The sequence below is a fragment of the Schistocerca serialis genome, chromosome 5 (genome assembly GCF_023864345.2).
Source record: "Schistocerca serialis cubense isolate TAMUIC-IGC-003099 chromosome 5, iqSchSeri2.2, whole genome shotgun sequence".
Lineage (NCBI taxonomy): Eukaryota > Metazoa > Arthropoda > Insecta > Orthoptera > Acrididae > Schistocerca > Schistocerca serialis.
In genome coordinates, this window is record NC_064642.1 from 763,337,608 (window position 1) to 763,362,897 (window position 25,290).

The following is a 25,290-nucleotide window of genomic DNA, read 5'->3' on the forward strand; positions in this document are numbered from 1 at the left end:
AGTGGTATTGACAAACAGCTGAAATCGTTTAAACTGAACAAGGCCTCAGGACCCGATGGAACCGTCAGATTCTATACAGAATTTGTGGCTGAGTTAGCCCCTCTTCGAACTGTAATCTATTGTAGACCCCTCGAACAAAAGCCGTACCCAGTTCATGGATAAAAACATAGGTCACACCCGTCTACAAGAAAGTTAGTATATGTGATCCACAAAACTGCCGTCCACTATCCGTGACATCGATTTGTTGCAGAATCTTAGAACGTATTCTCAGCTCAAACATAATGAGATTTCTTGAACAGAATGTCCTCCTCCATGCCAACCAGCTCGGATTCCGAAAACATCGACCATCCGAAACCCAACTCGCACTTTTCTCACGTAACGTACTGAAAGTTTTGGGAGTATTTCTTGATTTCCGAAAGCATTTGACTCAGTACGACATCTACGCTCATTGTCAAAAGTACGGATATGTGGGGTTTCAAATGAACTTTGTGACTGGATTGAGGGCTTTTTGGTAAGATGGACGCAGCATGTTGCCTTGGATGGAGAATAATCGTCGGATGTAGAAGTAACTTCGGATGTGTCCCAGGGAAGTGTACTGGGACCCTTGCTGTTCATGTTGTATATTAATGACGTTGCAGACAGTATTAATAGTAACCTCAGACTTTTGCAGATGATGCAGTAATCTATAATGAAGTACTGTCTGTAAGAAGCTGTATAAACATTCGGTCAGATCTTGATAAAGTTTCAAAGTGGTGCAAAGATTGGCAGATTGTTTAGAAATGTAAAACTGTGCACTTCACAAAACGGCAGACCGTAGTGTCCCATGACTATAACATCAGTGAGCCACTGCTGGAGTCCGTCAACTCTACAAATACCGGTGTGTAACACTTTGCAGGGATATGAAATGAAATATCACACAGGCTCAGTCGTGGGGAAAGCGTGGAAGACTTCGGTTCGTTGGTGGAAGACTGGGAAGTGCAATCATTCTACAAATGAGATTGCTTACAACTAATTCGTGCGACCGGTTCTAGAATATTGCTCAAGTGTTTGGAACCAAACAGGACTAACACGAGATATTGAACGTATACAGAGAGGGCAGCACGAATGGTCGCGCGTTTGTTAGATCCGTAGGGAGAGTGTCACAGAGATATAGAAGAAATTGAACTGGCAGAGTACTGAAGATAGATGTAGACTATCCCAAGAAAGTCTACTAACAAAGTTTCAACAACCGGCTTTAAATGATGACTCTAAAAATATGCTACAACCCCCTACGTATCGCTTACATAGGGATATTAAGGAAAGATTAGAACTGCAGTCGTTCAAAGAATCATTCATTCTTCACGCGCTCCATACGTGAATGGACTGGGAAGAAACCCTGACAACTGATGCAGTGGGATATTCCTTCTGTCGTGAACTTCATGGATGTTCGTAGATTTAGATGTTGCGTTATTTTTTGACTTCAATTGTCAGATAATACAGTAACTATCCTGAATTAGCTGCATCTGCTAAGATCGGTCATAGGTAAACGGTTAAATACAGAAACATGTATTTATACTTTTTAATATCAATCTCTGTCGCGTTATACTTTCTTCACTTGTTCCTAGCTATTAGATCACAGTAAGCGTACATTTAATTATTACAGTGTTCGTGAAAGAGTGAAACAGTAAAAAACTGTTTCGGAATTAAAAAATAACATTTTAGGTAAAATACGCTTCATTCTCTTTCTTGAAAGAAATTCGAATTATTGGCTGTAATAACGTGAAGTAGTGTAAGCTTCACGATGAATTTCTCTACGTGATAAAGAAGTTTCCTTAAATAATAACGCAATCGCCTTAATTGTAGATTTAATGTAGATCAGAAAGTTTCGATATTTAGTTTTGATCAGATCGGAGCGTGTGACCAATATTCTAATGATAGAATATGTTGCGTTATTTTTGAACAATACAGATGTTGCGTCACGCTTCGCAGTATTGTTTAGCGCATTTTTCTCAAGCGGAAACTATTTCGCTGTGGGTAAAATATCAGCAGCCAGGGCTACTGCACAGCTGTACTGTACCGGATTTGAAGTTTGATGAACGTATTCATTAATTAAAAGACAAACGGGACGTTTCATCTGCACAAGGAGGTTGGTCTAGAGAAAGTCATCTCCGGCATCTGTTAACTTTCTTTTGAGTGCTCGACTCCTTGTACAGAATCAATAAAGTCGAAAGACTGGGGCTGCTAGTGTTTTAATTTCATATATCATTAACGATTTATGTGGAAAGCTTGCAACTGTGTCAATAACTATTTAAATAAAAAAGTTACTGGGCCAGTTACGCTTTTACACTTATCGTCTCTCTTTTTAAGACATAAATTTCGCAACAGATCACACAGCACAAATCGCAATGCCACTGTGCTGTAACACGGCAACGCTGAGCCAACAAGGAGGCAATGTTGAAAGTTAAGGTTGGTAGCGACCGGAAATAAGTGAATTAGTTCCGTCCTCCATCAATACATGTACTGAACCACCATTACCCTTCTCCCAACCTACGCACCGAAAGTCATCTAAGCTGATTATATATGGAGATTTTGCAACAATTTTTTCCAGTAATGTTTACAACGTTTCCTACTACTACTAGGTGGGAGATGTTTGCATCTTGGAAACTTGTTTCGAAACGCAGGAACCGCTATCCATGGCAGTGTCGGTATAGGTGATAAGAGACAATATTTTCGGGTATCTACTGCACAATCGCTGCTGCACGGCGCCAGCTTATGTTTACTAAATTTCAAATTCAGATTCCATCAAAGTTTAGTTGTGGTCGTATACACCGCGAAATGAAATGGACAAGGTAAGAAATTGCTGAAATGGCATCTTCCTATGAGTCAGAGGGTTCCTGTGAAATGTTAAGAGATTGCAAGAGTCTTGTATAAAGTGGGATTGAACATTTGCCACAAAACAAAAAAAGGGTTTTGCAGTGTGTGCGGATGTGGCAGGGGTATCGACTAGCATAGATTTCACTGTCATCTCTACAACGAATATACCAGGGTGTTCGGAAATTCCCGTTACAAACTTCTAGGATTTGTAGACGGAAGTGATTACATAATATTTTGAATAGGAACCCATGTCCGGGAAACGTACGGTTTCCGTGCTACAGCCGTTTAGAAACATGTTTGCTCGGTAAGTATGTAACAGGGTAGCCATGGTGGATGGTGTCCGTGAGTGTTAGAGCAAGGTGGTTGAGTACTCGTCTGCAGAATATACTTACATGATCCTTCTAAATAGCGAAGTTCACGATCATGGAAGAGCTGCTCGTCGCCTTTTCGAGATGGCCCTCCACAACGTCCGACTCCATCGCATACACTTTACGCTACAGTTACGCAACGGCTTCGAGAAAGAGTACCTTCACTGTCTGCAGGCGTGACTGTGATGCTCCAAGGAGACGCTGCACACCCAGGCTGAAGAGGCAATTTATTTGGATTTTAATAAGTGGAACAGTAAAAAAAGTGATGACTGGGTGACGCCAAATCATTAATTTGTAACAGTAGACCCTTTACTGGTATGTTTTCAAATGGTTGTAGCACCAATTCTAAATATTACCTACTCACTCAACACTACAAGGCGTAGAAATTTATAACGGGAATTTGCGAACGCCCTGTATAATCGTCCAGTCCGTCAATCAGTGCTGGACAAACTGAAGGTACTATTTTAGAGGTTGCTTGCTTCAGTATTTGAAATTTATTTGGAAGACTCTGGAAAACTGAAAGTCGCACCCTCCTAAAATTTGTGGCTTTCTGAGAAAAAAATGGTGCTACCATATTTGCCACAATTGCAAATCTTAGTAGATTTACAGACTCTTAAATTCCACATTTAGATCCCCTAGCAGGTTATTTCCTCCACTTGCTCAACGGATTTTCTTCACTGTAAGCTACTACACCTCTGTTTTCGTTTATTTGACAATGTTGGAAATGACACATGATGTGCTTATAGCAATTGAGTGATGCAGTTTGTGACCTGTTTGTGTTGCAGCATCCTGTGCATCCAGGAGGAGCTTGGACAGCTGAGTGGCAGCCCCACGGCAGTGGACGAGTGCTGCGGGGGCGGCGGCAGCCCCCTGGGCGCCCAGGCACCCTCACCGCCCCCACCGGCCCAGGCAGAGGTGTGCAGCGCCGGCCCCCGCGGCCCGCAGGACCGAGCCGGCTGGATCGACGGCCTCATCGGCTGTCTGCGCCCCGTCTGGACCATTATTGGCAAGGCCGCCTCACACGAGATCAAGAGCAAGCAAGGTCAGTTTCGCTTCCGTCTGTCAACAAGAACCGTGTTTAAAGACTATGAACTTAAGTTTTCTCTGTGCAATAGATACAGGTGAGCAGACAAGGTGTCATACTAAATGTTCGTGTTGGACTCGTCACTGCAAATTTTCGATAAAAATCAGAAATTTCAAAAATATCTGCTTCTGTCATCATCAAGAAAGCAATTTACTGCCAAAGAATTTTAGGAAATACGTAGGCCTATATGTAGCTGATGCAGTTGTGTCCACTGTGACCGTAGTGTCTTTGTTGCCATCGTAATGTACACTGTAGAGTCAGTGAGGTTCTGTAAGGTACTGACATGGATGTGCAGCTGTGCTGACTCCAGTACTGCAGCCAGCTGCACTACATTTCTCATTTGAAGATCTGTGGCATGAAGAGCCTGAGTGAGATGATCCTACAGATTCTTGATTGGGTTTAAATCCTTGAAATTTGGTGGCGTGTACACTGCGAAGCATGGGACGTATTGCATTGTCCTACTGGCAGATGCTGTAGTGCTGAGGAGAGACGAACTGCATGTAGGGGTGGTTGTGGTCCCCAAGAACAGATATATACTAGTGTCATTTCACTATGCCTTCAGAATGACAAAATTATCCAGAGCATGTCAAAAAATCACACATTCATTGACAGTTTCTTTTACAAGTATGAAGATGATCATCATAAATTGCTTCTTGCAATAAGATTTCATAATCAATAAGCTTTCTTTGAAAGATATTTTCAGTAAGTTTTAAAAATTTAAATTTTTCTTTATATTTAAGCTTGCTTGCATCTTTATTCATATAACCATTTTACAAACATTATACATACAAAAGCAATGATTTTTGTTAAAAAGAAATGAACATTTTGTAAAAGAGATAACTCGTCATATACCTAGTTTACATATTTATCATGTAAGAGTTCTCACTTCGTTCCATTGTGAAGATCTCAACTTTTTGTTTGTAAAATAGGGTGTGTGCAAGGGTTATCGCAGATCAGTTCTAGGATAGATTAGTGGAATATTTCACCAGGGTGGGCAGAATACTGAAACAGTTCATTTTAACTGTAAATGAGGCAGTTCACTAAATTATTTTGCAAAATGTTTTTGTATGAGGGTATTTTTAAATTTCCTGTATGAATTCCTAGTACAAGTAGAGGGTGATGAATAGATTATGATTTAGATAAGAATCCATCCTCTTAAATCTTCTGGCCAAAGGAAGAGAAGTGATTTCCTGTTGCTGAACTAATTATTACAGTGGCAGTGGAGAAACAAAGAACAAAATGTGACTTGTGATGACTATGAATTTCATGTATCCCTTGGCATTGGATATTGTTACCGCATCATTTAATTGATTACAAATATAGTAGCAAACAAATTACATTGAAGTGGACAGTTTCACTTGTTTGTTACTGGTTCACAGAAAGCGTGCATCTCCAGGCAGAAGTTCATACTGAAATAATGCTGACCATCACCCTTTGCATAACCTAAGAATTTGTAAAAGAGATCAAAAGGTAAAAAGAATTTTGTGTTATTCAGTGATACTAGCACTCTGCCTAATATGACCAGTGACTAACTCTTCTCTAATATTGTATGGTAGTGTGAGTGTGCAAAGCACAAAGTACACACCAATGGAAAAATAATGAATTTATTTTCTGGGAAATACTTGTTTTGTATTGGTAGAACTTTTAACATGAGAATTAAGAATCATCTGATAAATTTATTTAATCTCTTTTGTTTCTTGCTTGCCCTTTTTTTTGTCCTACTTTAGAAGAAGGAAGAGGAAAAAGTTAATTCTTATATAATCACAGGTAATGTCTTGGCTTCCACAGGAAACATATCACTCCAAATCAACAATTTAAAAAAAATTCCCTTTGTTTCCCGGATAAATATCATATTGTAAGTATGTGATGTCTTTGCACAGTACTGGCACTAAGACTTGAGCCACCTGAAACAAACTAAATTTCACATGTAATTGCCACAACATACGAGCAGTGAAAAATATCTTTACACACACATTATTACAAATGATTAGTGTAGCCCAGAGTTAGATGTGCTATGGGACATGAAGGAAACAAAGGACCAATCTCAAACAAATATATAGGAGTCACAAGGAAGTTTTAGTCATAAAGATGTTTAAGAAGTTTTACTCTCCTCAAGTCTTTGGCATTCAAGAGGAGTCACCAAAGGTAGAGACAAGCTTATAGTTATTTAGCTGAGTAAGGAAGGAGAGATGCCGATGGAATAAATAACAGTAAGAAAATTACTGATGAAGGCAGAAAATCAGAAGATAAGAGAAGAAAGTAAAAGAGATACGAATGGAACTAAATGCAGACAGTGAAAGAGTTCAATTAAAAGAGGAATTGTGATTGTAACAGTGTGGATGAGCATACGGTGTGTAAACTTTTAGATGGCAGACCTCTCCCTAGTCCTGAATCGGTAGAAGTCGGTAAACGTCGGGAGGCTTCGGTAGGCACGCAGTTTCGACTGCTGACAACATTACGTAGCTCACTGTGTTGTACAAGGTAGCCATTGTCGTCTGCTTCGTTATTGTTTTGCGCTGTACTGTTCTGCGTGTTTTTATTGTGCAGTTGTGCTAAATATTATCAAAATGAGTGAAGAGGCAGTTGCTGGCCCATCTCGGGAGTTGCCAACAACCCCTACCGGTAGGCCTACGGTTAGAAGGAAACCAGTATTACGTAGCGATGCTCGCAAAATTATATTGCGTGTGATTGAATGCTGCGAAAGGGAAAGGGAGCAGAAAAAATTGCTTCACCCCATTTACAAATCTTCAGTGAGAGCTGCTACATACACAGGACAAAGCATGCGTAGGATTGGAAGATTCAGTTTTCCAAGAATCATCCTGGCGTATCACCACAAACGCCTGGCAAGATAAGGTGAGTTTCCATTTCAGATATTTTGTTCGCGATCACTTTGAATGAGCGCCCTATTTCATCCGAATTACCTTATATTTCATTTTCCTTGATACCGTATTGCTTTGTATGGAAACACCACTGCTTACTGTATTATTTCGAAACACATTCATATTACAGTACATACATTCATTTTTATATATATATATAGATTTTAATGTACATGGCGATCCAGTTTCGTTTATGAACAACATTTAAAGCGAGTTTTACTTCCACGCCTTTCGTCTGCTTTCATGTAAGTATGACGCGCAATTTGTAGTGCCAGCACTGCAACTAGTAGGCGTGCCTTGTCCCCCCCCCCCCCCCCCCCCCCCCCCCCTCGCCAGCCAATACTTGCTTCCTCCTCTCCCCGCACTCCCCTCACAACTCTGCCGTCTTACAGTTAACACACTGTAAAGTGAGAAATAAAAAGTATAATGGTGGAGAGGGCAAGGATGTGATGCATAGAAAGCTATCAACTTGGCAATTATAGATAATTTCTTTTTCTGTAATGTGTTCTTTATTTGACTTTTCTGTGGCTGTGAATGAAACACTTATTTTACGAATGCATACCAGTTTGGCTGTATGCACAATGCATTTTACTTTTATTTGCATTCATAAAAAAACCAAATAATATTTTTACAGATGACTGGGAAATACCCTTTGAAGATATCAGTGATTTGCAGTGGTTGGGATCTGGAGCTCAAGGTGCTGTTTTCAGTGGCAAGTGGAAGAAGGAAATGGTTGCGGTGAAGAAAGTACGTGAACAGAAGGAAACTGATATTCGGAATCTCAGGAAGCTTAATCATCCGAATATTGTACAATTCAAGTGAGTATTTCCATAGAGCTTACATGCATTACCTACTGACTGCTGGTAATCATTAGCTCAATGTTGTTTGTAAATAGGACTATTTACCAGTTGTTCCACTTTTTACAGAGCTTTTGATTACCCATTTTAAATCTATTTTGGATGTGCACCTGCCACATTATTTCATGCACACTTTTGAAAATCTCCAGTAATCTATTGCCAAACTCTATTGCCTATAGAAACTATAAGAAACTTGGGACCTAAAAGATATTTAAGTGCATAGTAGTGTATGCTATCTCCAAGAATTCATGTAATTTGCTCTGCATTTCATCCCACAGCGGTCTTCTGCTTTGTATTTACCATAGTCTTCACTAATTCTCCACTCATAGCACACTTATATTACTAAGTCACTATCCCAGGCCACAGAATCCAGACCCAATTGCAGGTTACATATCTAAGGCTTCCAGGGCACCAAAAAAACTGATTTTCAGTATTTCATATAAATAGTGATCGGATTTAAAAATGTAAAATGCAGAGATAATCTAGTCACGAGGAGATCATACGTGTAAGGTTGAACACAGACAAGTATTACAATTATAAACTGTAGGTTTGTCTTGAGGCAGCATAACTCACTACATGTGCACTGTATCCATTGTTGCTTGTGGCACCATCCCTTGCATCAGGCAGTAAACAGCAAAAAATTGTCCTCTGTGCACTTTCTTTATCATGTGCATGCTTCCATGCATTGCTAAGTGCATAGTTGGTGGCTCTATTGAAGTTGTTTTCACATAGTCTAATTTCAGCTGCTTCCCTGATGATATTCTCAACAGTTCAATGCATGAGCAAGTTTTATCATTTGTTCAGACAAAATCTTGTGTTTATTTAACAGGCTATGCTCAACCACAACTGATTTTTCCAAATATCTGTATTTAAGGTGTCACTGATGCTCAACGCAATGACTGGCAAGAAGCCTGTGTAAGCTGGCCTGCATAACCAATGCCACACTCGCAAGGAATATTGTAAATTCCCAGCCCACCCAAGCTGAGATTATCTTTAATAGGTAGCAAATTTTCTTTATTTTTTCCGAGTGGCTGGAAGACTGGTCTGATTCCTTGCCTGTTTAGGACTCTACCTATCTTACTAGTTGCTGCATCGCAGAATGAAAGCTGCACTATGCGCTAGTCCTCTTGGCTTGTTTGAACGACATGATGTCTTGGTTTGGTCAACAGTGTAGAGCTAATATCGTGGACAGAATACCCATTTAGAATACCGTCATCAGATAGTTAATCTCAGAGCTGTGGTGGTCCTTACGTGAAATAATCCTGGCTCTGGTTACTGAGATGTTCAACTTAGCTCTCCTCTGAGCTGGATGACAAAAGATGTGTCAGTGAAGACACAGATCTATAAGCATCATTTACTGTACACAAAATGGCTGAGTAATCCTTCTGATTTCTGTTCGACCAAGATGTCTAGGAAAGCTCTTGACCACCACCTAGATCATTTTAAATCCGTGCATCCTAGCATCAAGTTTACCATGGAGATGGAAAGTGATGGAAAGCTTCCGTTTCTGGATGTTCTGGTGTACAGAAAGGATGATGGAACACTGGGACACAGTGTTTATCAAAAGCCTAAGCACACGGACTGTTACCTGCATGGTTCTAGCTGTCATCCATCATTCCAGCGTACGGGGGTCCTGCGGACGTTGGCAAGAAGAGCTTATGCCATTTCAGATGGAGAAAGCTTGACACAAGAATTGGACCATCTCAAGCTTATGTTCAAGTACAATGGCTATACAGATAAATCAGATCCATCGTGCTTTCCAGTTTGGACCTTTGCCTGAACCACCAGAAGATACCTGCAAATCGGTGGCTTTTCTGCCTTTTGCTGGGAGCATTTCCTCGAAGATAGGAAGAATTCTAAAAAGATATCATATCAAAAGTATTTTTCGTCCGCCAGCCAAGATTTGAGCGCTTCTTGGCTCTGTTAAGGATGACCTGGGTTTGAGGAAGCCCGGTGTGTACAAGATCACTTGCCACTGTGGCAAGGCTTATATTGGTCAGACAATCCGGACCATTCAGGACCAATGTGTTGAGCACCAGCGGCACACATGGTTGCTTCAACCTGAGAAATCTGCAGTGGCGGAGCACTGTCTCACCGAGGGACATAGAATGCTGTATGACGAGACACAAATGGTTGCCCCTGCATCTCGCTATTGGGACTGTGTTTTAAAAGAATCCATAGAGATTTGTTTATCTGATAATCTCATTAATAGAGACACGGGTTATCTTTTAAGTAAGACTTGGAACCCGGCGTTATCAGACACTAAAAAACAACAATCTGTGTTTCGATCGTCGGAATAAAATTTTTAATTTTTGATAGCGATGTCTCGATTTCACCTGTTTCCACCACTGGTAGCGTGGTACAGTGGAAACTCGATTAACCGTCATCTTCGGGACCGTGGTCGGGACGGTTGAGCGAATAGACGGATAACAGAGACACTGTATTCCTCCAAAACATAACCTCAATCAATTATTTTATGTATAGACACATATCACTCTCACAATAATATAATAATATTTCAGAACGAAAACAAATTAAACACGATTTTAATAGCAAATAAAACTATTTACGACATGATAAAAATATCCGTACAGTAGCTACAAAAGTTGCAAAATACGTAATGTACAGTACTGTACTGTACTATAAACTTATAGGTGAAATAGTTTATCTAGCTTGGAAATAGTCAGTCAATTTCTTCTGCATTTTTGATGTTCGAGCTTTCACCATGGCAATATTTCGTATTTTTCGGAGCAGTAGTAGTGCCTGCGTTGCTTTAGCCTCTTCTTGACTTTCAAACCATTCTATACATTTGGACAGCATTGTTTCGGCCTCTGAATGGCTAATAGTTTGTTTTTCTTCATGGTTTGAACACTTGTCTTCATCAGCCCCTTCTTCTTCTTCTTCTTCTTCTTTGGTGGCACTTACGCTGGCAACAATTTCGTCATCACTCAAAATTTGAAAACCCCCGTCCACTTTGTCACACTTCAACCACTCTGATACTTCTTCTGACGTCAAATTTGAGCTGATTTGTAAATTATTGCACAAATTGACCATCTCGTCAACTGTCACACACTCAGGTTCCTCCGATTCTTCACCTCTAGGTTGAGGCCGAAGTTTATTCCAGCCGTCCTTGAGATTTGATACTGACAAATCACTCCATGCACTGGCAACATTGAAAATGGCATCTTTAATACTGTAAGACCTCCAAAACTGTTTTACAGATGTTGATTCATCAGATGAGAGCAAACTTTTGATAAATATTTTTCTATAACGATGTTTCATGTTTTCGATGATTCCCTGATCCATGGGCTGGTATAAGTGAAGTTGTGTTTGCTGGAAGGAAGAGACATGTTATGTTGCCGTCATCACTTTTCATTTCACAAGTAGGGTGCATTGGGGCATTGTCTAATAGCAATAGCGCTTTCTGTGGCAACTTTTTGTCAGCCAAATGTGCTCTAACTTGAGGTACAAATTGTTTGTGAAATTGTAGCACGTCAACTGAAGGTCATATTTTATGTACCACTCTACGGCGGGCAGGTACATTCCCTTCCCACTAAAATAGAGTAAATAAACAAAGCGAATGCGTCACTGGACCTTAGAGCATTCTGTTATTACAGTATTATTATGCTGTTACAGCAGTGACGGTTAACAGAAACTGACGGTTTAAAGAGTGACGGTTAATAGAGTTTTTACTGTATGTTTACTTGCGCTAGAGGGCAGTTAGGGCACCTTTTCATGCACGCGTTGTGGGCCATCTGCGGCCTATATAGGGGTCGCTGCTTGTGCTGAGAAGTCAGTTCTGGTGAGATCGTGTACCGGCACTCTCACCTGAAGATGGCGGCCAGTTGGACCGCAAAAATATTGTGTCAAGATGTCGTTATGATCCGGCTGCACACCCGAGAAGAATATTATGTCTAGGAAAGGTAACTTCACGTCCTTCTCCAGTTGTAGTTATATCTTATATTGGGACATATGCTATTCAAATAGTCGACAGACTGCTAGAGTGCATCACTGCTGTGCACCCATATTAAAAAATAATCATCAGCATATCAGAAGAAGTAGGATTGATGTAAGAAACTGCTGTTCAATGCTCGTTCTTCAAAATCCTCCATGGAAAAAATTAGCTATGGCAGGTGACACTCGTGAACCTATGGCTGTTCCATTACTCATTTCATAGCAATTCCCAACTGTACAAAAAATAAGTGGTCATAAAATTGTGCTCAAATAATTTCAAAATTTCAGGAGGGAAATGAGTGTCCAGCAGTTTCCCAGATGTGTAGGTTGAACAGAAACTCCATGTACAGAAAACCGACACATACAGACCTGTATCTTAATGGGCATAGGTTTCATTGTTCAGCTCAGAAGGGCACTGTGCTGAACACGTTAACAGCTTAGAAGCAGTGAAAAAGACTTCAGTAGAGACACTAGCTATGCATTTAGTAATGCGTAAATGATAAAGAAAGAGCACAGAGCAATGATGGCTACAATTCACAAACAAAATCTATGGATGTAGAGGGCGCTGCCTCAGCATGCTCCATTTCCGTGTTGTCATCATGACATGTACCTTATTTCTGTATTTATATGTTAACAGTGTTCCTCTGATGACCACTGAAGATATGGGGCTTCATATGCCTAGCCAACCTGGTGCTCCCTCTCATGAAAATCTCACTATTATTAAGGTGATATTTTCACACAACATTCCTGTGATTGTGCGTATGAATATGCAACAAGAATCATTCTGAAAATTGAAATGGGATTCTACTGTAAGGAGCACATTCCTCCATTCACTCACGGGCCCTTGTTGGCTGCACAGTAAACAGCCCACCTCTGCATTGCCATGACTGAATGAGACACAAATGATGTGAGGCAGCTGACATACAGGCCAAATGCTCTGATTGTCTGGCATAGTTTTCTCAGGAGACTGCAGCACATCATGCAACTGTAAGTTCCACATACAGTTGTCTTGTAGTCATCACTGAGTTTTCTTGTGGGGTGCCTTCTCTCTGTTACCCTTGAACTGGTATATAATAAGTGTTTCTGGGAACTGTAACCACAAGCTACTAAGAGTGCCGTTTGAACTCACCTGCTTCAAGGTGTCCAAGTGTTCTAGCCTTCCAAACTGGATCCAAATAGTGTATTTATGCCATTACAGTATTAACTTCACCTACAGACTAACATCTGGTTACAACAAAAATGCAAACAATATTGTGGCATTATGAGTCTAATACCATTGAGTTTCTCTATTACATCACTTGTAGAATGAGCTCCTTTGCTACACGGATAGCTGGCCGTGGTGGCTGAGGGGTTCTAAGCACTTCAGTCTGGAACCGCGCTACTGCTACAGTCACAGGTTCAAATCCTGCCCCGGGCAAGGATGTGTGTCCTGTCCTTAGGTTAGTTAGGTTTAAGTAGTTCTAAGTTCTGGGGGACTGATGACCTCAGATGTTAAGTCCCATAGTGCTCAGAGCCATTTGAATCTCTTTTTTTTTTTTTTTTTTTTTTTTTTTTGCTACATGGATACCACAATTCAGTTTGTGGGGAAGTCTTGAGCATGACATACAGCAGTTGGTGACGTAGTCTCTTTAGAGTTCCCTCTATTTTCCTAATTATGTTCAGTTTTTGGTATTAGTGTAGCAGTAGTGTAGTGTGTACATTAATTGGAATGAATACAGTTCAAATATTGGCGAAACCTCACGTTGAGATGGGCTTGAAAGAAGACATAGTGAAATGCACAAAGGCCTGCAAACACAATATAATTGAGGAATATGTGTCAGTAATTAGCTGGTAATTCAGAGAAGATGGTAAGAAAATGCACAAGTTCTTAGCAGCCAATGAAGTTAGTGGTGTAGTCCACCCCCCACTCCTCTCACCTCCAATATCCCAGCAGTTGAACCTGGCCTTAGCTACAGTTTGGCAGGAGGCTACATGTGAGGTTGGAGTTTGGTGGTTGTGCCTACATATAAAAAGTGGACTAATTTTTGCCAGTACTTGTGAATGAAAACAAATATTTAAAATTGTGAAATCTTTCTGTAAAAATGTTCAGTATGAGCACTGTTCTTCAGAAAATAAAATGAATTTGCATACAAAAAACAGAAGACTGCATACACTTTATAATGAATTAACCTTTTTTTCTCCAGGGGAGTTTGCACACAGGCTCCATGTTACTGTATAGTCATGGAGTATTGCCCATATGGCCCTCTGTACAATCTGCTTAAGGATGGAGAGGAAGTACCTCCTGCTCGTCTTGTGAGGTGGTCAAAGGAGATTGCTTCTGGAATGAATTATCTTCATCAACACAAGATCATTCACCGAGATCTTAAAAGCCCAAAGTAAGTCAGAAAATGTTTGTTTGTATCATCTGTTATTATTATTTTCGGTAACCAGTACAAAACTGCTTTTAATTGCAGATTAAAGAAATTTGAATGTATTGATTGTAAATTAACAGCACTTTACGTAAATGATTTGAGTCCTTTAGCCAAAGTAATGGCGTTATCAGCTAAGAGTTATCATTTGTCACTGCTGTGTGTTAATGTCTTTACAGAACAGCCATTTATGTGGTACATGGATGTGTCACAGTAGCTAGCTTGTTGAATTTTTGCACCCTCTGTCCTACAATGTGTATCATTAATGATTGATCTATGCATTACTAAAAACTTACTGACCAGTGTACTGGTAAAGCTGCTACATCATAGGGCATAAATGTGATTTATCTTTCCTCACATATCAGGAATCAGTCTTAATGTCCAGCATATGTCCCTGTGTGGACAACTGAATGTAGCTGACTATCCAGATTGTTACTTGCCTGAATGTAGTCTGCACACCTTCTTAAGTATTGGATCAAATTACTGTGTTAAGTGCAAGTCTAGGTATAATTCATAAATTTACAAATGATGATTCTGGGATTAATTGTGCCTACCTGATGTTGACCTTACTTTTCTGGAGGCAGAGATAGCCACTCAGAGGCATACTCCACACTTAATATGATTCTCTTACCCCAGAATAGAAAACAATTAAATAATTTATTTCCATGTAGCTGTGTGAAAACAGTAGCATAGAAAGAAGGCTAAATAAGAGAGTGTGGAACAGTTGAGTAAATCTGACATATCCAAGCTTCCCCCCAGGGGATCCACAACTCTTTTGTGGATACGTGCGTAGCGAGCACGGGGCCCCGAGCTAATGTGGCCTTCCTTCCTTTCCGGGCTGCATACCTTCCCTTTCCGCATCCTTCCCCATCCCCTGTCTTCACCCCCCCCCCCTCACCTCTTGCTCTTTCCTTCACTTTCTCCCCCTCTGGGAGTATGGTTTGCGCCTACGTCCGGAGACGGACGCTTGTAAATGTACCGCATTCTTCTTCTTCCTTGCTTGTATGTCTTCTTCCTTCCTTTGTCCATCTCCTTTCCTTACCTCTTCTCTTTACCCTTTTCTCCGCTGCGGCGTTTGAGACCCCCTCTTCTTTCCTTTCCCTTTCTCTTTCTTCCTCCCTGTGCGTGTCTGAAGGCCGACCCACGCACTTCCATGCGTAGCCGGTGACGGGGTAACGCGTAATTCCCCGCCCCGGGTAGACAGGTAGGACACGTACGTACCCCCTGGTAAAGGCCAGGCCCAGGGAGGGGTGATTACCCGAGCTGATACCTTCCGAAAGTGCCGATTGGTCCCTCCGTCCGTATGTCGGGAGGTGTGACCTGAGGTGTGAACAATCACCTAAGGCGGGTGTGCCCTCGGTGAGGGCCCCCACAAGGGAGGAGCGCGCCATCGGAGACGCCGGTAATCATGGGGGATTCTTCCGCAATGGTTTCCTCACCTTCCACTATGTCTGCTCACAAACGTAAGTTCACTGAGTCTCAGCCACAGACGGTTCTTCCATCGTTGCCACAGTTCCTTGTTGTTTCTCGGTCTGACGAAGGTCACGACTTTTCCACGGTCAACCCTTTCATTATTCAGAAAGGTGTCGACGCAATTGCGGGTCCTGTAAAGTCTTGTTCCAGATTACGGAATGGTACCCTGTTGTTAGAAACACACAGTGCCCTCCAGGCTCAAAAATTGCTGCGTACTTCTCTGCTCCACACCTTCCCTGTCCGGGTGGAACCGCACCGTACCTTAAATTCCTCGCGTGGAGTCGTTTATACACGCTCCCTCGATGGATTGTCTGACGAAGAAATTCAGCACTACCTGTCTGACCAGGGCGTCACCTCTGTTCATCGGGTTATGAAAAGGGTTGACTCGAACATCATTCCAACCCGCACTGTCTTCTTGACTTTTGACAAAGTTCAACTCCCATCAAAAATCAAAGCAGGCTATGAGATAATTTCCGTTCGCCCTTATGTCCCAAACCCTACGCGTTGCTATCGATGTCAGCGGTTTAATCACACCAGCCAGTCCTGTTCCAATCCGGCCAAATGTGTTACTTGTGGCAGGGATGCCCATGAGGGTGCTTGTCCACCTCCATCCCCTCGCTGCATCAACTGTATGGGTGACCACGCTGCTTCCTCTCGAGATTGCCCTGTTTTTAAGGACGAAAAGCTGATCCAGGAAATAAGAGTGAAGGAAAAGGTGTCGACCTTTGCTGCTCGAAAGTTACTCGCCAGTCGACAGCCCACCGTGCCTCAGAAAGGAAAATACAGCGCTGTCCTTGCTTCTTCTCGGCCAACAAAGGAGGCGGCCACGCAGACTTGCGACCTCACATTTAGTACCACGGTCGTCAGATCGGCTAGCGCAAAGATCGCCCGTTCAACCTCACCTCTTTCGCCTGCCCACTCTATGGCTCACCCTTCGTCGGGTTCTGCTAAATCTCGAGCCCAAAAGTCAGACGCCAAGTCTACAAAAAAAGAGCATTCTCGTGAAGAGTTTTTACGTACTGCAACTTCACAACCATCGGTTCCTCCTTCATCTAAACATACCTCCAAGAAGGCTACGAAGAAACACAGTTCCTCTCCTTCTCCGCCAAGGCGTGTCCCATCTACAGCACCACCTGGCGGAAATCGCCCTCGGCCATCTTCTGTGTCGCCGAGGCGCACGGTTGGTGGCCGGTCAACTGGCCGATCGTTGGTGGCAGGAGCTGCTCCTGACCAACCTATGGATCAGGATCTTCTGCCTTCGACTGAATGCCATTCCATGCTGTCGGTCGCAAGCTCTGAGCAGTCGTTGAGTTGACAGCACCCTTGGTGCCGTTCCTCCATTTTCTGTTCACCCTATGTCCATTATCCACTGGAATATCCGCGGCATTCGCGCCAATCGGGAGGAATTGTCGATCCTCTTACGATCCTACTCGCCGGTCATCTTCTGTCTTCAGGAAACAAAGCTGCGTCCCCATGACCGCTTTGTTCTCCCTCATTTTCAGTCCGTCCGATATGACCTCCCCTCAGTTGAAGGCACTCCAGCCCATGGAGGACTCATGATTCTGCTCCATGATACTCTCCATTATCACCCAATCCCCTTAAACACTTCCTTCCAAGCTGTCGCCGTCCGTCTTTCCCTTTCTGGATACACGTTCTCTCTTTGTACGGTATACATTCCATCGTCTACACCAATGGCACGAGCTGATCTCCTTCATCTTCTTGATCAGCTTCCACCCCCCTATTTGCTGGTTGGGGACTTCAATGCCCACCACCCGCTTTGGGGATCTCCACATCCTTGTCCACGTGGCTCACTATTGCTAGACGTCTTCCACCAAGCGGATCTAGTCTGCCTCAACACTGGGGTCCCTACGTTTTTGTCTGCCTCCACGGCAAATTTATCCCATTTGGACCTTGCGGTCGGTACTGTTCCGCTAGCTCGGCGCTTCGAATGGTTCGCCCTTGATGATACACACTCGAGTGACCACTTTCCATGTGTTCTTCGACTGCAGCCTCAACTGCCATATATGCGCTCGCGACGCTGGAAGTTTGCCCAAGCCGATTGGACACTTTTTTCGTCTCTAGCGACATACGATGACCGTCGCTTTCCCAGCGTCGACGATGAGGTCACACATTTTACCGACGTTATTCTCACAGCTGCGGAACGTTCAATACCACGCACCTCCGAATTGCCCCGGCGCCCTCCAGTTCCTTGGTGGAACGAGGCCTGCCGTGACGCAATACGTGAGCGGCGACGTGCTCTTCGCATTTTCCGTCACCATCCAACTTTGGCCAACTGTATCCGATATAAGCAGCTCCGTGCGCGATGCCGTCGCGTCATCCGCGATAGCAAGAAGGCAAGCTGGAAATTCTTTACTAGCTCATTTAACAACTTCACTCCCTCCTCGGAAGTTTGGAGTCGGCTTCGACGGTTCTCAGGCGCGCCTAGTTTCTCCCCGGTCTCTGGGCTCACTGTCGCGCATGATACCTTAGTGGACCCCGTCGCAATTTCTAACTCATTGGGTCAGCACTTTGCTGAGATTTCGAGCTCTTCAAATTACCCGCCAGCGTTTCTCCCGAAGAAACGTGCAGCAGAAGTGCGGCATCTTGCTTTCTCCTCTCAAAATCGCGAAAGCTACAATACTGTTTTCTCCATGCGCGAACTCCAACATGCACTCTCTACTTCTCGCTCCTCCGCCCCAGGACCGGATGGTATCCATGTCCAAATGTTGCTGCATTTATCAACCCATAGCCTGCGTCACCTCCTTCGCCTTTATAATCGAATTTGGACCGACAGTACCTTTCCCAGGCGATGGCGGGAAGCTATTGTCGTTCCCGTTCCGAAACCTGGAAAGGACAAACATCTCCCCTCTAGCTATCGCCCCATTTCTCTCACGAGTAGTGTCTGTAAGGTTTTGGAGCGTATGGTGAATTACCGTTTAGCTTGGTGGCTGGAGTCCCGCAGTCTTTTAACACCAGCCCAATGCGGATTCCGAAAGCATCGTTCTGCTGTTGACCATCTTGTTGCTCTCTCCACTTATATCATGAACAATTTTCTCCGGAAACGCCAAACGGTAGCATTATTTTTTGATCTGGAGAGAGCGTACGATACCTGTTGGAGGACAGGCATCCTCCGCACACTGTTCTCTTGGGGCTTTCGAGGCCGGCTGCCCCTTTTTCTTCGCGAATTTATGGCAGAGCGCACATTTAGGGTGCGGGTGAACACTACTCTCTCCCGTACTTTCTCCCAAGAAAACGGGGTACCCCAGGGCTCCGTGCTGAGTGTTGTACTGTTTGCCATCGCCATTAATCCAATTATGGATTGTCTCCTTCCTGATGTCTCGGGCTCCCTCTTTGTGGACGATTTTGCGATCTACTACAGTTCTCAAAGGACCAGCCTTCTTGAAAGACGTCTTCAAGGATGTCTCGATCGCCTCTACTCGTGGAGCATCGAAACCGGCTTCCGTTTCTCACCCAGTAAGACCGTTTGTGTTAATTTTTGGCGACGTAAGGAGTTTCTTCCGCCCTCCTTACATCTAGGTCCTGTCAACCTTCCGTTTTCTGACGTCGCTAAATTCTTGGGTCTTATGTTTGACAGAAAACTGTGCTGGTCCTCCCACGTTTCCTATCTTTCGGCTCGCTGTCTGCGTTCCCTTAACACCCTCCGTGTCCTGAATGGTACCTCTTGGGGAGCGGACCGGGTGGTCCTTCTCCGCCTCTATCGCGCCTTAGTGCGCTCGAAATTGGATTATGGAAGCATAGTCTACTCCTCTGCTCGGCCGTCTATTCTTCGGCGTCTCGACTCTATCCACCACCGTGGATTACGTTTAGTGTCTGGAGCTTTTTACACCAGCCCTGTGGAAAGCCTTTATGCTGAGACTGCTGAACCTCCGCTGTCCAATCGGCGGGCAGTCCTTCTGAGTCGTTATGCTAGCCATCTGTCTTCCATGCCTGCTAATCCAGCCCATAACCTTTTTTTCGACGCCTCCTTTGATGTCGGGTATGCAGGCCGCTCCTCCTCCCTACTACCCCCGGGAGTCCGCTTCCGTCAACTGCTCCATTCTCTTTCCTTCCGCTTTCCTAAAACCTTCTTGACAACTTGGGGTACAGCACCGCCTTGGCACCGTCCCCGGATCGACTTGCTCAGAGACCTATGTCAATTTCCCAAAGATGGTACCCCTACACTTGTTTACCGTCGGGCATTTGCTGCTCTATGTGCACAAATGACGGAAGCCACATTTATTTACACCGATGGCTCGAAAACATCGTTAGGTGTAGGGAGTGCCTATATTGTTGGCGACGCCCCAAATCACTTTCGACTTCCCGACCAGTGTTCGGTTTATACTGCAGAGCTTTACGCTGTTCTCCAGGCTGTCCACTACATCCGCCGCCATCAGCGGATACAGTACGTAATCTGCTCAGATTCTCTCAGCTCTCTCCTAAGTCTCCAAGCTCTTTACCCTGTGCACCCTCTGGTCCACCGGATTCAGGACTGTCTGCGCTTGCTCCACCTGGGGGGCGTCTCAGTGGCGTTCCTCTGGCTCCCGGGACACGCTGGTATCTGTGGAAATGAGGCGGCCGATATAGCGGCCAAGGCTGCAGTCTCTCTTCTTCGGCCAGCTCTTCAGTCTCTTCCGTTTACCGATCTACGGAGCGGTTTATGTCGCCAAGTTACTCATTTATGGCATGCGCATTGGTCAACACTTCCCCACAATAAATTGCGGGAAGTGAAAGCCGTTCCTTGCGCTTGGACCTCTTCCTCCCGAACGCGTCGTCGGGAGGAGGTAATTTTAGCTCGACTCCGGTTAGGGCACTGTCTTTTTAGTCATCGACATCTTTTAAGCGGTGATCCTCCCCCACTCTGTCCCCACTGCTCTCAGCTGTGGACGGTCAGACACCTTTTAATTGAATGCCCCTATTTTAATCCGTTACGCTCCCGTCTACAGCTATCGCCTGATCTATCGTCGATTTTAGCAGATGACACGCGCTCAGCTGACCGCGTTCTACAGTTTATTAGTGACAGTGAAATGACGTCAGTCATTTGAAGCTTTTTTTTTGTGGACAACCAACCCCTTTCTATAGTGGACTTTTAAGCATTCCTTCTGCCTTTAGTTTCTCCAATTTTCTGACTATGTTTCCATTGCTGCTGATTTTAAATTTCGTTTTTTTCCTGTTTTCTACGTCACGGGCTGGGCGCTAATGACCATAGAAGTTTTGCGCCCTAAAACCACAAACAAAAAAAAAAAAAAAAAAAAAAAAATATCCAAGCTTGCCATATTCCACATTAAAGTGATACAGTGGTATTCCAAAAGAAGGAACAGATTTCAAACGTTTATTGCTTCCAAACTACAAAAGATACAACATACATGATTCCAACATTCCTGGAAAGGGAAAAATTCAAGTTTTTATGCATTCAGTGTGAGCACCATGTGTTACATGACAAGTATCAAAATAGTGGCTCATTTCCTACCACACACGGAGCAGCTGGTCTCTCGTTACTGGATTCAAAGCTATGTTGTTGACTTTAAAAGAGTGTCAGGCATAGGAGGGATAAAATGCAGTCTTTTACGTAACCCCACAGATAAGTCACAAGGTGTGGGGTCGGGAGATCTGGGAGGCCACTGCCAACGAAGTTCATCTTCTGCTCCTCCTCTTCCAATCCAACATCTCAGATCTCACACATTGTTACTTTTATCTGTGGGGTTATGTAAAAGACTGCACTTTTGTCCTCCCTATGCCTGACACTTCTGAAAGTCTGTGACATCGCACTGTTGAAGCTTTGAATCCAGTACCAAGAGACCAGCTGCTCCGTGTGTGGTAGGAAATGAGTCACCATTTTGATATTTGTCATGTAACACATGATGCTCACAATGAAAGCATAAAAACTTGAACTCTCCTGTTTCTACAAATGTTGGAATTGTGTGTTTCTATCTTTTGTAGTTTGGAAGCAATAAACATTTGAAATCTGTTCATTCTTTTGGACTACCCCTGTACATATGCCATAATTACAGCAGAAATGATATGTCAGACTTCCAGAGGTGTGTTAGCCCATATTAAAAGAAAGAGAGGGGGGAAGATTGGGGTTTAACGTCTTGCCAAAATCAAGGTCATTACTCATTAGCGATGGAGCACAGGTTTGGATTGTTTTCAAGGATGGGGAAGTAAATCAAGCCAGCCCTTTCAGAGGAACCATCCCTGCATTTGCCTGGAGCATTTTAGAGAAATCATGGAAAATCTAAAACTAGATGACCGGACACGAATCTGAACAGTTGTGTTCCCAAATGCGAGTCCAGTGTCATATCTTCCAAGTTAGCATGAAAACCAAGTTATTATGATGACACAACTGTTTAGCAATTCAAGAAAATTAGCTGTGTTCCACTGAAAAATGGATACTTACTTAGAGTTTATAATGAATATTGTGCCACCTGAATACACAATGTCAGGATTTCTTTATGTGCCTGCCGGTGACTCAATACCCCTACTATGTAATCAGTTGTTGCATTTACTTCTAAATTGTTTACATTCTGCTGAAAAAATTTACATACTGTATTTACTAATATATGTATTACTTAAAGAAATTTTTTCCTCTAGATCTTTACATTAAGTAAATTAATTTTCTTCATTTTTAGCGTTTTGATTGGAAGAGGAGAAATAGTGAAGATAAGTGACTTTGGAACAAGCCGTGAATGGAATGAAAATAGCACAAAAATGACATTTGCTGGTACTGTAGCCTGGATGGCTCCAGAAATTATACGAAATGAACCCTGCTCTGAGAAAGTAGATATTTGGTGAGTAATATTACACTGTTAAATTACACCTTTACACACACCTCTCACCCCCCTCCCCCCAATATCTCTCTCTCTCTCTCTCTCTCTCTCTCTTTTTCTCTCTTTCTTTCTCATTCTGTGATCAACAAGCAGTATGAAGAACAGTGTGATTTACCAACAAGAGATGCAAGAGTTGTTGATAAAGTTTCTTTATTGAACAACCTGGTTTGGTCCATGGACCATTATCAGGTAAAACATTTACATCATCATACTAGGTAATATACAATGGCGTCAAATAATAAAATCCATGAATTGATCACTGTTGCCAAATAGTAATACAAATTACATTGCCAGTCATAGAAATGTGCCAGACAGTGCACTCACCTTAAGATGGACTATTTGTGTAACATGAGTGAGTGCAGTGTTTGCCACGCTTTTATGATTGGTGATGTAATTTATACTACTAGTTGACAACAGTGATGAATACAGGGATTTTATCATTTGGTGCCATTGTATATTGCCTAGTATGATGTAAATGTTTTATGAACCTGATGATGGTGCATGGACAGAAACTGTTTGCTCAATAAAGGAACTTTACCAGCAGCTCTTGGTGGTAAATCATGACCACCTTCGAATATTTACAAAGCTTCTTAAAATAAATTTCCAGATCCTTTCCTGCACCTTGTGCCCATGACATGATGGTTTGTGACTACTTTTCTATCCTCCTAGTAACTGCATCTTACCCTTTGTTTTCCCTGTTTGTATCCTTCATCTAGCAAACAAGATCTTCAATCTGTATGTTTATCAGGCTTGCTCCATTGCCCTTGTTTTGACATCTGGTAATCAGATAACACTCTTCAGTTGAAATTACTGCTTGTATACAATATCTGTATTGAAAGAAAGCAATTACTTTCTTTTGTATATGAAAGGTATGATGACAAATTGCAGTATGTGGGACTGATGAAAAAAGGAAACTAGAAAATAGGCCATCTATTTTCATATCATTTTTAGCTATATTTAAGATTGTATATTAATCAGTATTGGTACATTACACACACATTTAAATAGTAGTTAAAGTGAATGTTAGCCATTTCTGCATTTAGTCACAATAACACTAGACTTTTAAAGATAAAAGGTTCCTAAATAATTGGCAGTACACTTCTTGTATTATCATAACCACTTGTAGAAAAGACTTTAAGAAAGACTGTATCCTGTAATTTTAATATATTATTACTGCTATACAAGACCAGTTAGTCTGATGTCTTTATTGTTGGTAACTCAGGAAATTTTCTGAAATTTATAAGGTCTTATGGTGTTGTGCTGTGGGAACTGCTGACCTGTGAGGTGCCCTACAAAGATGTAGACTCATCAGCAATTATGTTTGGAGTGGGGAACCATTCCTTACAATTGCCAATACCAAGTACCTGCCCGGATGGCTTCCGCCTCCTCATCAAGCAGTGCTGGAGTGACAAGCCCCGCAACAGGCCATCATTCAAACATATTCTGATGCACCTTGACATTGCAGCTGTTGAAGTGCTTTGCACGACTCCGGAGAAATATCTTAAAACCCAGGTTTGTATTAAATTGCTGTTTCATAATTAGAGAAGTGTCTTGAATGTAATGAAATCATTTCCATAATTTAATTTGTATTTACAGGCAACTTGGAAAGAAGAAGTGCGTAGCAAGATGTTGCAGCTGCAGTCTAGTGGATCACGGTTGCCCAGGTGTGAGGAAGATCTTGTAAAAAGGAGAAATGAAGAGCTGAGGCATGCACAGGATATCAGAGAACACTATGAACGGAAGCTGGATAGAGTTAACGATATTTATCTTGAAGTACATGCACAGTTTCTCCAAGTGGCAGAACAAAAGAAACAATTGCGTGCTAAGACAAAGCAGTTGGAACAGTGGGAGCAACAACTGCGAAAGTAAGCTCCTCTTGATGCACTTATAATTTGGATGGAAAGAGAGTAGTTTTGTTGGGAAGGTGAAGAATGGAGCCACACTGTCAGTGCAGATAACATCACAAAGGCAGATATGCATATAGTTTCTTACAGCATTATATTCCCTTTTCTTATTATATTAGTTTCTTTTTAAAGCTCATGTTGGTATGGAAAGCTATTTTTACTCTTAAAGTTGAGTGCCATGTTGCTTCACCAGTTTATTTTTGTCTCACAAAGTTCCACAGTGTGTTTCATGGAAAGAAAGGCTATGACATCAAATTTATCGTAGCTTTTGGAGTGAAATAGGTTATCAAATTCAATAAAATGGTAGATACTGTTGAATGTCTGCCTCTGTCCTGCACCTGATACCAGTAGTTTCCTTAAGGTGTTTAGACATGAACATCTTGTTATGAAAGTCTTATTCTTCTCATACAGTTTCTTTCAGTTACTTACATATTTGCATTTAATTCATTCAATCAATTTTTCTTTATCTTATTAACACCTGAAAACAGCCCGCCCCCCCCCCCCCCCCCTCGCCGAGCATTTAGTATTGTATTACTGTTTGTATAGTAATTTGCAATGTCACTGAATACACGCCTTCATTCTCCACTGAATGACTTGTATGTGAAAAGCAAGATTGGCCAGAAGCCAACAGTCTTTCGGTTTTACCTCTTTCCTTGTTTGTTGCTGCTTTCATTCTCAATTGTTGC

General features: G+C 42.5%; 1 protein-coding gene across 2 annotated transcripts in view; it reads left to right on the forward strand.

Moving 5' to 3' along the window:
• Positions 1 to 25,290, forward strand: part of LOC126481126 (mitogen-activated protein kinase kinase kinase 13) — a 397,315-nt gene that overhangs the window by 350,327 nt on the left and 21,698 nt on the right. For both annotated transcript variants that reach the window (XM_050104665.1, XM_050104666.1), the window contains exons 2-7: positions 4,007 to 4,263; positions 7,819 to 8,002; positions 14,179 to 14,370; positions 22,503 to 22,661; positions 23,945 to 24,212; positions 24,297 to 24,565. In XM_050104665.1, the coding sequence (XP_049960622.1) occupies positions 4,007 to 4,263; positions 7,819 to 8,002; positions 14,179 to 14,370; positions 22,503 to 22,661; positions 23,945 to 24,212; positions 24,297 to 24,565 (1,329 nt within the window). The remainder of the gene's footprint in view (positions 1 to 4,006; positions 4,264 to 7,818; positions 8,003 to 14,178; positions 14,371 to 22,502; positions 22,662 to 23,944; positions 24,213 to 24,296; positions 24,566 to 25,290) is intronic.